Source organism: Cygnus atratus, chromosome 4 (genome assembly GCF_013377495.2).
Source record: "Cygnus atratus isolate AKBS03 ecotype Queensland, Australia chromosome 4, CAtr_DNAZoo_HiC_assembly, whole genome shotgun sequence".
NCBI lineage: Eukaryota > Metazoa > Chordata > Aves > Anseriformes > Anatidae > Cygnus > Cygnus atratus.
Window position 1 is genome coordinate 98483 of NC_066365.1, and position 16926 is coordinate 115408.

At 38.6% G+C, this 16926-nt stretch overlaps 1 protein-coding gene across 2 annotated transcripts in view; it reads right to left on the reverse strand.

Annotated features, from left to right (window-relative positions):
• Positions 1 to 16926, reverse strand: part of WDFY3 (WD repeat and FYVE domain containing 3) — a 183338-nt gene that overhangs the window by 56068 nt on the left and 110344 nt on the right. The window contains exons 22-32 of one of the 2 annotated variants that reach the window (XM_050710491.1): positions 13541 to 13701; positions 12861 to 12972; positions 12243 to 12433; positions 10657 to 10809; positions 8400 to 8473; positions 8128 to 8289; positions 6675 to 6769; positions 4710 to 4830; positions 4335 to 4552; positions 2023 to 2258; positions 705 to 839 (exon numbers count right to left, since the gene is read on the reverse strand). In XM_050710491.1, the coding sequence (XP_050566448.1) occupies positions 705 to 839; positions 2023 to 2258; positions 4335 to 4552; positions 4710 to 4830; positions 6675 to 6769; positions 8128 to 8289; positions 8400 to 8473; positions 10657 to 10809; positions 12243 to 12433; positions 12861 to 12972; positions 13541 to 13701 (1658 nt within the window). The remainder of the gene's footprint in view (positions 1 to 704; positions 840 to 2022; positions 2259 to 4334; positions 4553 to 4709; positions 4831 to 6674; positions 6770 to 8127; positions 8290 to 8399; positions 8474 to 10656; positions 10810 to 12242; positions 12434 to 12860; positions 12973 to 13540; positions 13702 to 16926) is intronic. The other variant, XM_035539517.2, reaches the window with a different exon arrangement.

Here is a 16926-nt window from a genome sequence, read left to right on the forward strand (position 1 = left end):
ACCTGGATACGTCAACACGTGAGCAGCAAGTAGTCAATGCTTCCCAGAGGGTTTCACAAACATGTGATGACCAAGCAGATAACATCTAAACAGGTACTACTTGGGAAACATTTCACGAGATCTTTTTCAGCAAATCAATGCTCTAGCTCCCACATAATACAAAATTTTCCTACTGAGAAACCAACTTTGACTACATTGACACTAGATTCAAAAATGAAAAGAACACACATTTTTCTGACAGTTAGTTCATTTCCTCCCGCATGTGGCTATTAATAGTCAGGGGACTTCTCAAGCGCAAAAAATCAGCATCTCGCATTGCTTTGAGCAGATGGGATAGTGAGTCTCAAATGTTCCCCTGTGATGTTAATCAGGAAAGTAATTCAGTCATCTCTGCCAAACATTTTTATCCTTCTGATCTCTTGTTTTGCTTTACTTGCAACAAAATGTAAAGCTTAGCCTTTTTATGAAAAGCAGTGCTAATTTTATGGTCAGTAATATTTCCACAGATAATGAAAAACAAAATAAGATAAGAATAACCTCATTACAATGTTTTTTTTTTTTATGCATATATTACGAGTAACTCCCAGATGGGTTGGTTATGACACTAACAAAAAATTCACGTTTCTAATTTGGCTTCTGACCGACCACATGGCAGACCCAAGCAATTCCATATATAGAAATATGTACAAAATTTTTATTCTTACAGAATTCAGCATACTCCTCAGCATTCCCAACAACAAGAAGGCAGCTTCTGTGCAAACACTATGTACTGAAGAGGTAATGGTGCCACACGAGGCAGGAACTCCAAATATAAATGTCCAAATAGAGTCTAAATCAAACTGTAAAGGGTGAAAGAGAAAAGACAAACACTTTCTGCAGTGCAATTTGATACTGCTTTTTATTACATCTATAATGCATTCATTTGACAGTGTCTAAACAATAAAGGTTAGAGGATGTGAAAAAATTCAGCCCCTACAACTTTATGGGGAGATCATGTGTCATGAAGCACTGAAGAAAATTCCTTTCCATGGACAAACGTAACTGCAGCTCTCACCTTCTCAAGGTATTTAAGTCTTCTGAAACAAGAAGTGACCTGTCAGCACAAACGCTGCACCATCAACACTTTCCTTTGGCACATCTAGTAACAAAACCCACATGGTGTTCCACAGGAAAAACATGAATGAAACAAATACACTATGCTGTATTTTCCAGTAATTAAACAACAACAAAAAAGTCATTAAAAATAAGTAAGAAAGGAAAAACTGCCCAATCCCTAGCATTAACAGCTCTACTGCTATATATTTTAGGTAGCTGCATTTGATTTCAATTTAGCATTGCTGTACTTCAACTCTGTAAGCAGAAGATGAGCTTCATGACTCTACTTTCCCACAGCACAGTGTTGCCTGTGCTGTCTAGTTCCTCTTGAGAAAATAAGCAGGCAGAATACTTTCTGGTCTGTAATTTTCACCTTCCCGTTACCACCAAAAAACAGATGTTAGCACTGTTAGTATCTGTTCTAAACAGGTACACCGTCAACCTGGAGCGTGGCTTTTCTCCATAAAAGACTACACTAAGGCTTCCTAGGTTTCTGTTGAAGGCTATTTATTTACATATAATTAAAACAAGTTCAAAATCAACCTACACAGAATGCTAATACACTTTTATTTTTCCACTGAGAACTAAGATGTCTCCCTTAAACTTTTCTGAAATAAGTACCTTGTATTTTTCTGTAACCTCATGAATGCTCTTTAATACAGCAACTCCCTGCTCTTAATAAATAAATGGTCCCTTCAATCTCATCCTGGCTCCAGACCAGACCAGAAAGAAACTAGCTTAATCTATGACATACCAGGCTGGCTTCCACATACTCCCACCATATCTTGTCCTCCCACTCCCGCACAGAGCAGCACAAAACAAGCTGTACGAACTTCTGCGTCAGCTGCTGGGGACTGGGGGTGTTAATCCGTAATTTTCTTGGATGGCAGACAGAATTACACTTACATCTTACTAGATAATCCCTACCTGAGACCCCTGATTACATTGGCTGCTGACGACAGGTGCACTGACCTGCAGGTTTTCAGGCAGTTCAGTGACTGGCTGCTGCAGGAAAAGGGCCATGAGGAGGAAGTAGAGTGCAGGTACATTAGTGTGCTTAGGGAGAAGGGACTGCAGGACAGGAAAGCCCGGGAAATGACACGCATCCCGGTTAATCTCCCGGACTGTCGATCTGCCACCAGCGCTCCTGCCAACATTGAACCCTGAAATAAAAAGACAAAAAGCCAACAATGTTAATAGAGAAATACCTGCGAAACTCATCCTTAAATCAAGTATTGAGCTCAAGAGGGTACCTCCACATAAATCTAACATTGTAACAAGGGAAAACTTGCATACTGGTTATCACACACATACTATGCAAGTCACTTCAGGTATCTAATTATTTAATTACTACAACAGGAAAAAATTGCCTTCCAGTACCACACCACATAGATAACCCTGCACCATGAAGACTGCTTAATGCTGTTCCAGACACACACAGATTCATTTTCTGACTGCTACCAGAAACTCAAGACTTTTAAGATACTGAAATATCTGAAAAATACTGAAAGATCTGAAAAAAAGTTATTTCACTAGCTGAGAGAAAAATCACACCTTAATCTCGGGAATTGAGTAGTTCAGTTATGTTAACAACCAGCAATCCCACAGCTGATTTAAGTAAATGGGCTGCTAAATGATTTCCATGCATGCTTCACAGGGATCTTGCTTTAGCTGCTTTGTTACTGATGAACCAGTATGAAGCATCAAATGCTCTTATTTTTATCTTAAGTGTTGCCAGAAACACAAAACACCTTTTGTGACCCTTTTGTACTCAGTCATTTCATTTTCCCTTTGAACATCACACAGAGAGTGCAGAAGCGCTCATTTTGCAGTAAGCACAGAGGCAGGAAGGTAACTCAGTCTCTGGGTCAATGCAGACCGTCACATTTTTTTTCTGATGTTGCCAGAGATAAGGTTGGTCAGGCTGTTTTTGTGAGGCTCTAATACAGAGATGGTTCTCAGCAGAAACTGACTATTTAAAAGAATATATACAAATTAAATCCTTGCCACGAAGCCACACTAACTCTATCAGTAAGCTTAAACAAAAATGGCTCTCAAACGGTTTCAGGTGAAGTCTCAGAGCCAACATTTTGCAAGGCAATAAAAAAAAATACAGAGTATGAAAATTAGGTAATCAGATAAATCATTGCCATTTGATGAGATACAGTTTTAGAATTATCTTGTTCATCACAGCCTAGCCTGGCATCAGGTACATTGATATTATAATACAAAACCAAAAAGGACTACTACATATGCTCTCCAACTGTGATTGCACATCTGATTTAGAAAGACTCTGTGGACTGAAGAAAATTATGTTATGGGACATTTGAAACAAATCTTGAATAAAAAATAAAAAAGTCAGTGTCCTAAAATATCAGTGGGTTTAAAATTTTAAGACATGTGCATGCAAACTGTGAAGAATTTGTAAGATTTAAGATCTGAACCAGTAGCTAAACAACAGCTGCTACAGTATGTTAACAATACATCTTTGCACACATAATACGGTTTCATAAAAAACTCTGATTGCCGAAACTTTTGTAGTTCATTATTGATGCGAAGAGTCATGATATATTGCTTAATACCCTGAGAGATATATTATGGGAAACCACTGCAAAGAGACTGAATTCCTGCAAAGGTCTAATAACCTGGATAAACAATGCCCTAAGAATCCACAAAGAAAACCTTTAATAAGGGTCAAGGGGGAAAACATGAGCCCAAGAAATCACAAGAGCAAGCTAAGCAGAGGAAACGAAGGACTGAGATAATGCTTTGCACACACAAATTCCCAAGGTAGCACAAATCCCAACTGGTATATCTATTGGCACAGAATTCACTAGACAAAGCAGCACAGATTTAACACTGCATGATACTATGACTAATGTAACAATTACATTTTTCTTAATTGGTTTGAGTGTAGCACCTTGCAACAACACTTGTGATGCTATGCTGCCTTAGCATTTAGCTCATATGTGCCTGCCCATTGGACTTAAGTAACACTGATGGTAACACGAAACCAATTGCAGTTCAGCTACGTAGGCTTTGTGCAGACAAAAAGCTAAGACTGAACTATAACAATATCTGTGCAATGTCAGGTGAAGGGCAGTTGTGTAGAACTGCTCTCTTTTGCTTAGCATATCTAACTCTTAATTCTAAGAAAAACGAAGGGCAACATCATCTGATCAGAGCAGAGGCAACAGTAACAGAAAGGATGTATCCATCTGAGAGTTTTCATACTGTACCTAGCACAGTACCAATCTTATTGGTCAAGACTGAATCCGTCTGATCAAGCCAGCCTCCACCACTGAGACCTTCCTTAAATTTAATAAGGATGGACTGATTACTCAACAGGACCACAAGAATTCGCATGGCAGCTGTGACCGTGGTGGAATGCAGATGTTCTTCCATGAACATCATAATCCAATCAAAACCCAGGGTCTTGACCAGTTCTTCACAAGCCCTAATAAAGGGGGAAAGAAAATCTGTGTAAATGCTTCAACAGTTCCTATGAAATTACACAATTTAACTAGTGAATAGTGTGGACTGTATAATTCTCTCCTTTGAAATTAAAAACATAATAAATAATCCTTTCTAGATCTAAAGTTTTTTGTACTTACTGCAAATTAACAGCTGTCTTCTCTTTAGATGTATATAGAAGTTTCAGGAGGATATCTAAAAGCCTGTTCCGCAGGAGAATAAGATTAGCTGAAACAAGTCCTCCAAAATCATCATCTGTTCCTAGACATCAAGTACAAAAAGAATTAAGTAAAATTAGTGTGAATTAAAAAAAAAGAATTAAGCAAAATTTTTTTTTTTTTTTTTTTTTTTAGAACTCCAACCATTTAAATGCTATTCATAAATTCCATACACAAGTAAACTCAATCTGTTCCTACTCAGGTCAAGAAAAAGCCATGCTCTATTGTGGACAGCCTGCTATGCTTGACCTGGCGCACACTGCTGAGGAATGTTTGGTGCCCCATTATCGTCACACAGCTTTTGGTCGATTTGAAAGATGGGCAGAAGGATAGTACAGACAGTTATCTAAACTGAGGCAGTCCACATTAGCTAAGCCAGTTGGTTCCTGGCAGGCAGATGCATAAAAACAACCTGTCAAAGGAAAGGGTGTGGAAAAAAAGGGGATTCATAAAAACCCCAAACAGTTAGCTAAACATTATGCAATCTGGGATAAAATTTAAAAAAAAAAAAAGAATTTTAAATAAAATAAAGCTAACATTTTCCAGCTTATGCAAAATGTAAGAAATGGAAGAACAATTAATTTCCTTTTCAATCAAGTCAGAACCCGAAACCCCTTATCAGTCAAACAACATTCTTGTTCCAAAATGTGCTAATACACACAACTCAAGGTTAACTTCACAGCTATTTTTTGAATCCCTCTATTAGTACCTTACTTTATCTAAGGAGGAGCAGGTTTTCCACAATGTTAAAAAAAAATTACAACTCGAGCGGAGACATGCAAAAAAGGAAGACAGATAAATGGACACATACTGGGCCAGAGATCTGTGCCTAAGTCACAGACAAGAAAACAAAGCATCTTCAAAGGCAGCAATACAGCATAACTGATCAAGACCAGTAACCTATAAATCTACCGTCCTCTGCCTCAAGCTTCCCTTAGCACTCCTGACACAGTGTGCCTTTCTCCCCATGGTTCTCCAGTGTCCCTGGTAGGCAAAAAGCAGCACAAGCTCTGGTTAGCTTAGAAAAACAAATATGGCCAGCCTGCAGATGGAACATGAATTTCGATCTCTCTACTATACCCAAGACACTGTTTTTTACTGAAAAAGTTGGAATTTCATCATCTCCGAGACTGCAACGAGAGAAAGTGTTCAGAAAGAAGAGAGACATGTGAGACTGATAAATGTGCAGATCACCTAACCTTGTTCTTCAGGAAACAAGATGAATCAAGCTAACTGTGCAACAGAAACCCTGTCCCTCTCACTGGTCCCCGTCTACCTGCATCCCAAGAGATGCAGAAACTTAGCATCTTAGCGCACCCACTTGAGTTATTTGGTTCAAATCCACTGCTGGGTTAAATCATTTGGACTAGGGGAGACTAATCAAATCCACAACTGTATCAGCTTCTTTTCCTTAAAGAACAAGGGTAGAAATGTTCTCAAAAAATGAACACAAATACTCTTGAAGTATGGATATATATATATACACACACAGACTTATATATAAGGAGGAAAAAAGACACCTTACACTGCGTGAATTATTTTTCCCATTTCTCCACACATGGAGGGTGCACCTGGCAGATGCACCTAGCAAATCATTCTCTTTTCTTTTTTTCCCTCCCCATAACAAAGCTGAGATGCACAACTGATAGGAAAGAACAAGTGGGTGAAGCAGAAGGACAACATTCAGTATTAAGTGAAGGAAAACAAAATAAGAGTGCACTGCTTTGCATGCAATATGCAAATCTCAAGTTCCACAGTTAACCTGGCAGCCATATTATAACTATAATACATTACTGCTAATGATACTGTTGTACATTTTAAGTATAAGTACAGAAGAGATCATAAACTATTTCTCTTCTACTGCTTCTAAGGCATGCAATGACTTACCGCTGTCAAGCTTTTCTTCATTGTTTATTTCCATGACTACAAACTTCTCACAGACTGCAAACGTAGGTAAAGTGGAAGAGATGAACTGTCCAAACCTTGACACACACAGAAATAACATCATGCATTGATATGACAGATGAACTCACGTCCATCAATAATTTCCATCTAATGTAAAATCACAATGCTAGTGAAAGGGCATTATCCAAAAGCATCAACTTTCCAACATCTAAAGGCTGATAAAAATAGCCTCAATCTAAAGTTACTTGCCCAAAAGTGAAGTAATGTACAGTAATTAATGGAATCTTGGCAGACAAGTCTGCAGTTACAGGACTTGGACAACTCTGAGATTCAAGAGAGCAAACGTGGAGATACCTCCAAGTCCTAGTAAAATGAACACCACAAATTAAAGAACAGAACAAAACATTGTTCTCCAACTTTTACAGCTGAACAAGTATTACATCCCCCAAAATCATTCATCTGGTATAACATTCACGTCTACAGCTTCAGGTGATATAACAAGGTCATGGTTTTCAAGAACAAGATGATGATATACTATGAAAAGAAAGGAAACTGAATACATTCCTCTTTCTTCTGGAAAAATCCTCAAAAAGTCCTTAGTTACTGTAACTTATCTCAAGCTGTAAAACATTTTTCATTTTTATTTCCAGGAAGCAGAAGTAGTTATGTCAGAATACTCAGATTTATATTGTAGAATCTATTCCATTGGAAGAGAAGCACGACATCTACACTGTTTATTCTTGAATTACTCTATGATGCGTTCAAAACTTTTAATTGTACTTAACATAAGAATCTGAAGTTATGACCATTCATACACAAGGAATATCTAAGCCTGGCAATATTTTATTCATTTCCATTATAATCAAACAGGAGATGAAAAAATAAAGTTATCAATGAGTTTAACTTGTTTAAAAGGACTTCAAATACTCCTGTGTGTATGAGTTGCAACTATTAATGTAACCTTCAGTCATAAGTAATAGTACCATAACTGACAATCTTAAATATTTTTCTGTAGTCATCATTCAGAAAAACAATCTTTAAATTAGCCTTTCGTGAGAGAGAGTAATCAAAACTGCATTTTAACTGAAGTATTCTCATACTCCACCTGAAATAAAAATCAATGGTGTTTAAAAGTGCTCAGTATGTCACACCAACAATGGACCAAGAATACGGCACCAATGCTACCTGCCTGAAAAACACTACACCAGTTTAATCATTCAGTTGTACCTGTTGAGATATAAACTAAATTTAATACAGAAATCAAGGCATTACCAAAACTATTATACCTATGCACTCAGTCACTTAAAAGAAAATATTCAGTACATAAACATTTGACATTAGTTACTCCACAATAGTATTGTCGCTAAGTACTTTCGACCAAGGTCAGCAACATAATAAAAACACATAAGCCAGAATTAATATAGGTGTGGGCTACCTGAGCAAGTCGTAGCTGCTGGGAAAGCCTTGAAGCAAAAAGCTCAGCACATTACTAATTGCAGCAATAGTAGGCTGGGACAGAGATGTATCTCGAAGAGTCAAGAGCAGTCTTGGGATGAGTTGGAATTCCCTCATTAACTTAGCGTTCTTCGCTGCTTCACTGAAGGAAGGAAGGAAGGAAGGAAAGGAGGTGTCAGTTTAAAACTAGAGCTCCCTGTAAATATTACCTAATCCTGGAAGCCTCACCAGTACACTGGCATCAACTTATACCTGGACTCTGTGAGAAGTTCGATGAAGTGCTCAAATAATGACAGATGAAGCTCATAGGGTGCGTGAAGCCAGACCTGAAATAAAGAATAAACAACCGTAAGTTTGGTACACAAATTCATTTCAAGATTCAGAACTGACATTCGAGCTTCATACAGCAAAAGTTATGAAAAGCTTGAATAGAGTAAAACTTGTTGCCTATGTTACTGTTTACCTGGCCTGATTGCACGCCTCTCAATTGTTCCTTCTTCAAATTCACTTATCTGTTCAACATACTAGCAAAGACTAAAGAAACACATATTGGTACCCATTGATAGTCTCTCTAAATTTATCACAGTAGAATGTTAGAGTTATAGACAAAAACGTTCATCGCTTTCCGGAATTCTTCTTTAAAGAGGTGGTACAATTCCACTGACTCCAAAGGAATTATTCAGGATTTACAGTGCTGATGTGAAATGCTGAATGGGACCAACATGATGATTTGGCTGAGTCAATTTCACAAAGAGAATCTTTGCTTATCTTCTGCCAGCACTGAACTCAAGGCGCTCCCTGATCTTTGTTCCATGTGGTGTTTTGTTTCACCCATTTTAACCTTTACCCAGAAATTTCTGCACAGCATTTTCAACAATTTATATCCACTAGCAAAAAAAAAAAAAAAAAAAAAAAAAAAAACCACCCCAAACTATTATTCAAAAGTAGTAATAAAATACGTCAAGTCAGAAAACTCCAAGTTATAATTTCAAATCTTAAAATTGGCTTGCTATTGAAGAAAGTATAATTAATATTTGTGTTCAGGTGCGTAAGATGGTCTGAAAGTTTCCTTGCTTTTGCTGTTCTTTAAATCTTATCTAAAATGATCAGAACAATCTTTCCTTTACCATGCTTAGCATAAGATTAAGAACACCTAATTTACCCAATTTTAATGAAATGTTTGGGTCACTGCTTTCTGAATACATAAATTTAAAAAATGGGAATTATAAAAACCCAAGTCAGAAAGTGTGACTTCCTGAGGCTTCTCAAAAGTTTCTTCCTAATGAATCACAGACGTATCACTTGCCTTAATGTGTGTGTGTTCTCTCTCCTAAACTGTTCATCCAACTTAACACCTCTACCACAAATATTAGATCAGGTACATGTAATGACTTCTATCAGATGTACATTTACTTGTGCTCATTAATAGCAAGCACAAAGAAACCGTTGTTATTTAAGAGATTTGTTTAAAAATAGTTTTTTAATACTGAAGAATTAATGTTTAAACAGAGCATGAACTTATTTCTAGTTTCAATACTCTTCATCAAAAAAAAGAAGAAACTTGAGCAGTTTTCATTTCCTGATTTTTATGCTGTAACTGTAGTGTATTACCAATCTTGGCGATAGTTGTTTCAGTTGTGTTCAAGTCCTCTAAACTCTCGAAGTTAACAAGGCCATTTGATTTTGTTAACATGAAGGCTATATTAAGTGGCAGGCATTTTTTCAGAGGGAGGACACTTTAAAGACTCCAGGACTGCTTTTACATACTCAAATGCATATATATAAAAACAGTAAAATAAATAATCCCGCGTTTTAGAGCCATTTGTGAAAAATGGATGTGCGTCATATCTTGTAGTTGGATCTTTTATTTATTTGAAGTGTATGAGAATCACAACAGTTTTACTCAGTCTGGGTCAGATACAGATGATAAAAAAAGGGACAAACACCAAATGGTGAGTTCTCTGCATTGTTTAACGCTGTCAATCAGTCTCTTTTAAATTAGCATTTAATTCTGAACTTGTCTACTTTCCCCAGTTTAAAACAAGAACACTTCAATATTTCAATAAGCTGTGAAAGCAGATTTTTATCTACCTTATTATTAACATTGCAGGAGACACATGATGAAGTGATTCCCATGTGCATTGAAAAATCTACCTCCTACTGTTAATTTCAGTGCATCTTTCACACCTTAATGTATCTACTGCAGTAGAACACACTAGTTAAAGGAAATTACTGTGGAATAGAAAACTAAAAATCATCATCTAGAACAACAAAAAACATGACCACGCTTGGTACCCATTAATGGCTTGTAGAATGACTCAAGCCATTTCAGCAAGAAAAATTACCAATAATCTTGCTGCTGAGCTGCTATTCTGTACAATATACAGAATAGTAAATTTGCAGGATAACAACCTCATCTGCTGTTGCTCAGTATTTAAGGTGTGTTGTCAGTTTACTCAAGTACTCATTAGCCAGTATCATGAAGACTTCTCTGTGTAGCTTCACATACCTCAAAATCACAGAGCAGATCCTGGAAGGCAATAGAGTTAGGAATAATGGAGGTCTCATGCCCACTGTCAACAGTTCCCACCAAGGAAAAGGTGAGATGAAGTATGTGACTGTTCAGAAGGGATCGTTTCTTCTTTAACAGCATTGCCAGCAACTTGAACAAATAAACAGATATGGAACTATTACCCTATGAAAATGCAAGCACGTAATCTACGCATAATGAAGCATGGGTGGAATGGCTGCATCTCTTTTGAGAAGGCCCATAAATTACCTCTGATGCTTGAAATTTTTGGTGAAAAAGCTTGAAAAAGGCATTACAGCCTATTAGAACAAGAGTGTACCCAGGATCCCCTCCAGCTTATGAGAAAGTTTCTGTTCTAAACTGCAGATGGTATCTAGGCCCTGATAGTTAGGCACATGCACCTCTCAGCTCTCTGGTAGTCACCCACAGCTTAAGGCAGCATGTGATACATGCTCACATGTGTGTTCCTGGAAAGCAAGACACATGCGGATATGGTAGTCTTCAATAGACCAGTCTGTACCTCTGGAGTACCATAAATACAAATGAGAGGTACTCTGTCACTGAAGAAAAGTATCCATCACCAGATAGATCTGAATAACCCCAACTTTCTGTCCCATTAAGTGACACACCAGAAAAACAAAACAGAACAAAACTCAGATCCTTGCTACTCGTCAAAGCCAATGGCATGAGCTGAATGCTGGCTTGCTCAGCTCAGCTTCACCATCCGCTTTGAAACAACAAGTAAAAAACATACAATTTTCCATGACTCTTTCCTAAACTGTGCTATTTCCTGAGGTCAACAGAAACAGAATATAAATTGTGTGATGATCCACAGATCATTTATCGTGCAAGAAACACTGTCTAGATTTTTTTGTTCAAAGTCAAGGTCCACAACAGGCTAAACGGAATATTAAGTTTCAACATTACTATAAGTAGCCATTAGCATTACAAGGTTTGTAAATATGCTGCCTAAACCACATGCCAAATTTTCAGTTTCAATAACGTCATCCTCATGAGAAACAAAGTTCATTGGTCATGTGAACACCTTTTTCAAGTCAGTTGAATAATCCTTTTGCATAACTGATTGTACTTTCTCCACCCCAATGGAGATTTAACAAGTGTTAAGTTGGCAAGTGAACACCACCACTAATTATGAAGTCTATGCGATCTCCTCAAAATAACAATTCTAGGAGTCTGCTTGTTTGGTTTCCTTGATGTGTCCAAATCCTTCTCTCTTGCTGGCAGACCACTGAGACAGAAGCTCCAGAGGCTTGGAGTTGTGGACTCACATTAACAGGGTAGTACCACTAAGTTGTGCTCTTCCTTGCTATTAATGCAGAATCAGATTCAGCACAGCAGTTCAATAAACACAGCTGCCTAGAAAACTTTCCACTCTGTTCCTTGAAAGCTATCCCAAATAACTCATCTATGTTCTGAGCTGAGAGCTCAGAAAACTTAAGAGCAGAAACTCAGGTTACCATGACACAAATAATTCCAATGGGACTTGAGAGTACAGAAACTGAAATTCAATTAGCCTGGTCTGTTTAAAGACATTTCTTACATACCTGATAACCTCTGATTCTTTCCATTTCTTTGCTGGCTAGCGGATTGCTTTTTACCACGCAGACTAAGGCCTTCACAGCTGCATACAATCCTTCTACATCTGAAGCCATGGCTACAAGTCCTAAAATAGCAGCAGCTCCACCAATGTACTGCAGTATAGTGGCAACAGGCTTGGGGACAAATGTTCTTACTCCTGAGCACAGGCAGTGAAAATTAATTAATTAAAATCAAGTCTTATTCTTGTAGAAATTAATTGGGAGTTCATGCAAGTAATTTGCAGTCTACCCCACTTGATTTATTAAAACAATATCACTATGTGTATTATGACACCTCAGAAGAAGCGGTGATGGAAATTTTGCATTGAAAAATAATTTATGAACTAAAATCAATTAAGTGCATTTCCCCAACAGTACTTACATAAACAGAAACAAGCATCCCGTATCAGTAAAAAGAAAAAAGATGAACGGTACGTCAATAAAGTATAAAAATGTAAAATCAATTTAACAATGTACCATAAAAATCACATTGATCATTTACATGATTCATCTTCTGGTACTAAGTTCTTACTGACAAGTACTTAATGATGTTTAAACCTAATAATTCTCAAATACTCAACTCACCCAAATATCCTATCAAAGCTGCACCAATGGAACGTGCAGGTCCGTTCAAGTGCCCTGCTGAGTTATGTACCAGCTTCACAGGTGTGGCATTTTCATGAGAAGAAATTGCCAGCTTTAAGGAATAAGGAAAAAAAGGAGGATGAAGGGAAGATTTTTTCCTGTATGAGCCTGAACTCAACCTATTTTCTTCCTGTGATAGTGAGTAACACAAAATAAAACTATGCTGTAGTCATTAGTACATCCTCTACAGTGAAATCTGCAATCTCCAGAGTTTAAGGATGATTAATCTAATTTCAAAAAAAATCCCAACAGATGGTCCCTCACTTAGACGAAAAATATAAACCAATACACAGATTTCCAAAACTGAATCACAGTCAAAAGACTAAGCTATCAGTTTTGTTCATCTGCAACTGTAGTTCAGTTAAGTATTGTTCAATTATATCATCTTAGTAACTGCTATCTACATTGAAAAGACATAACACCTCCAAAAGAAGACAAACTACATCACTACTAGTAATTTGAAGAACAGGAATACATCTATAATCTCACCACTCCCCCCACCTTCTTTTTAAAGATTCAAGTCGTTGTAGTCAACTCTGACAAGTACATCACTTTTCCTAGTTTCAACGAGTAAACTGACTTGAAAAGTCATACACCAACCAACTCATTTTCCAACGTACCTGTTTAGCAATGGCTTTACTATCCAACTTGTTGTAAACTTTCCTTATTTTTGCAACTGTAAATGAAGAAACCGAGAGAGCATAGAGACCAAAAGAGACCTTCTCTTCTGGTACTAAAGATACCGGAGATGGGTTGTTTCCCTCACATTTGGAATCTTTGCCTTAAAGACAGAATAAAAACTCATTTTAAAAAAGGCACTGATTTTCTTTTCAGTTTTAACAATAAAATTTAGAAGTTACATTTCAGAACAGGCACAGAAAAGAGCTTTTATAGACCTCTGAGATTTGATACTGCTTTTGTGTATTTGTTCACCACAGGCAAAACTAACTTGATGGTGTTCAAGTCTACTATTAGAGTTAAAAGACAACAAAAAACAAACTTTTCCTTTCAATAAGGTCTTCTATATTAACACTTAATGGCAACTGGCAGCTTGTGGCTTGGCCAAGCAATAAAAGACACAGCTCTTCCTCATCTGAATTTTTGGCAACATTACTCCTATTCTCAGTTAGTGTCCAGCCTAAGGGCTGTTCACTTTCACTTCCACCTGAAGAATGGCAAAGGGACTACTCAATAAACATGATATTATTTGGTCCATCTGCATCTGTGTGTGTGACAACAGGCTTTATACAATGATTTGCTAAGCAAATGGCATATAGAAAATGGTACAAGAGATGCAAGAGTGAATAAAGATCAAAAGGATCAGGCACTGCAGAGAGGTATAACCCTATATTTTTTTTTCCTTTTTTTTTTTTTTTTTAAATCTGCTGCTCCCATACTGAAGGCTTCTTGTGAGGCATTACAAATACTACACGCAACGGTGGTCTACAATACTTAGTGCATGTGCATATGACATAGCACCAGAAAGCTTCACGAAGAGATTTGCTTCTACATCATCATTCCAAGTCAAAAGGCGTCTCCAACACCAGTGAAATATATTAACAAAATTGAAAAAGCGTGAAGTTTCCTCACCTAACACCGAAATAAGTGACAAAGATGGGGGTCTACACAATTTGTTCAATACGTATCACGTCTCTGTTAAGTCTCACTTGAGCGAATTTCAGATGTCTCAGTTTCCCCATAAATGAAATCCTAATAAAATCTTCTGCTCACAGGGATGCCCTGAGAAAATTACTGCATTTCAGCAAACAAAGGAAATAACGTATTCTCCTGAACTAACTGCTCTTTGAGGGCTCTTTACAAGGCCAGAAGAGTATTGGCTTTTTCACTTCTTAAACACAGAAGAAATTCTCAGAAGACAGCAATGTTGCTTACTGAAATAGGGGACAGAACTTCTGAAACAAGTACAGCACAAGCAATGGGGAAGTCAGATATAATTTCCTTGGAAAGGGGACAAGGAGCAGAACATGGCCCTCATAATCCACGAGGAAATGGTTGGCGACCTGCTACAGCACTTGGATGTGCGCAAGTTGATGGGGCCGGATGGGATCCACCCGAGGGAACTGAGAGAACTGGCAGAAGAGCTGGCCAAGCCGCTTTCCATCATTTATCAGCAATCCTGGCTATCAGGGGAGGTCCCAGTCGACTGGTGGCTAGCAAACGTGACGCCCATCTACAAGAAGGGCTGGAGGGTGGACCCAGGAAACTATAGGCCTGTCAGTCTGACTTCGGTGCCAGGGAAGCTCATGGAGCAGATTATCTTGAGTGTCATCACGCGGCACTTGCAGGGCAACCAGGCGATCAGGCCCAGTCAGCATGGGTTTATGAAAGGCAGGTCCTGCTTGACGAACCTGATCTCCTTCTATGACAAAGTGATGTGCTTAGTGGACGAGGGAAAGGCTGTGTATGTGGTCTACCTTGACTTCAGTAAGGCTTTTGACACCGTTTCCCACAGCATTCTCCTCAAGAAACTGGCTGCCCTTGGCTTGGACTGGCATACGCTTTGTTGGGTTAGAAACTGGCTGGGTAGCCGGGCCCAAAGAGTTGTGGTGAATGGAGCTGGAAGCCAGTCACTAATGGTATCCCCCAGGGCTCAGTACTGGGGCCAGTTCTCTTCAGTATCTTTATCAGTGATCTGGATGAGGGGATCAAATGCACCCTCAGTAAGTTTGCAGACGACAGACACCAAGTTAGGTGCACATGTTGTTAGCTGCACAAAGCTTCCTGGCAGAGAAGGACCTGGGAGTATTGGTAGATAGTCAGCTGAACATGAGCCAGCAGTGTGCTCAGGTGGCCAGGAAGGCCAAGAGCATCCTGGCTTGTATCAGAAACAGTGTGGCCAGCAGGACTAGGGAAGTGATTGTCTCCCTGTACTCGGCTCTGGTGAGGCCACACCTCGAGTACTGTGTTCAGTTTTGGGCCTCTCACTACAGGAAGGACATCGAGGTGCTGGAGTGTGTCCAGAGAAGGGCAACAAAGCTGATGAGGGGTCTGGAGAACAAGTCTTATGAGGAGCGGCTGAGGGAGCTGGGGTTGTTTAGCCTGGAGAAGAGGAGGCTCAGGGGTAACCTTATCGCTCTCTACAGGTACCTTAAAGGAGGCTCCTTTGGTTTATTGTCCCACATGCCCAGTGATAGGACAAGGGGGAATGGGCTACAGTTGTGCCAGGGAAGATTTAGGTTGGATATTAGGAAAAACGTCTTTACTGAAAGGGTTGTTAGGCATTGGAATGGGCTGCCCAGGGAAGTGGGTTCAGTCACCATCCCTGGAGGTCTTTAAAAGACGTTTAGATGTAGAGCTTAGTGATATGGTTTGCTAATTACAACTTGCACAGATCCAATGTGCATTCCAGGAGAAATAGTAAATGACTAGCAGATAAGTAAACCCAGACTTACTTGCTAGGTTTGACTATCTGTCAAAAAAGCCAGCACAAGACAAATCTGCACACGTAATGCCATTCCCCACACTTTCTGATTCAGGATGTGCAAGGAGAACCATCTACTTGTCCTGGATACTTTGGTCTTTCGCTGCCTCAACAGTATTTATACTTGCAGTTTTTTTCCATCACCTCTCTGAGGAAAACATTCACCATGAAAGCTACAACTGTGTGTTCTCTTGACATACTTTGTTTCTTAGCACTCTGCGCTCACTGCTTGCTTCCTTCCTTGAGTTGGTGATGGTTTCTCACTGGAAGAGCTAGAAAGCATGGAGGTACTCACAGGGAAACACGACCCAAGTACAAGACAACTTGATATGTTCCCCTTTTCTATGTCTCCGTTAAAGGTCTAGTAATAGCTACATAAAGCAATGAATGTCTGTATGTACATAAATGTATACTGATATGTAAATGTATAATACTGATATGTAAATGCATAAATGTATGCAATAAATGTATACTGATATTGGTGAGGAGAAAATGTAAACTGCACAGAAAGACAGGGAACACTACAGAACAGGAAAATCTTGCTTGTGACAGCTCATCTTACCA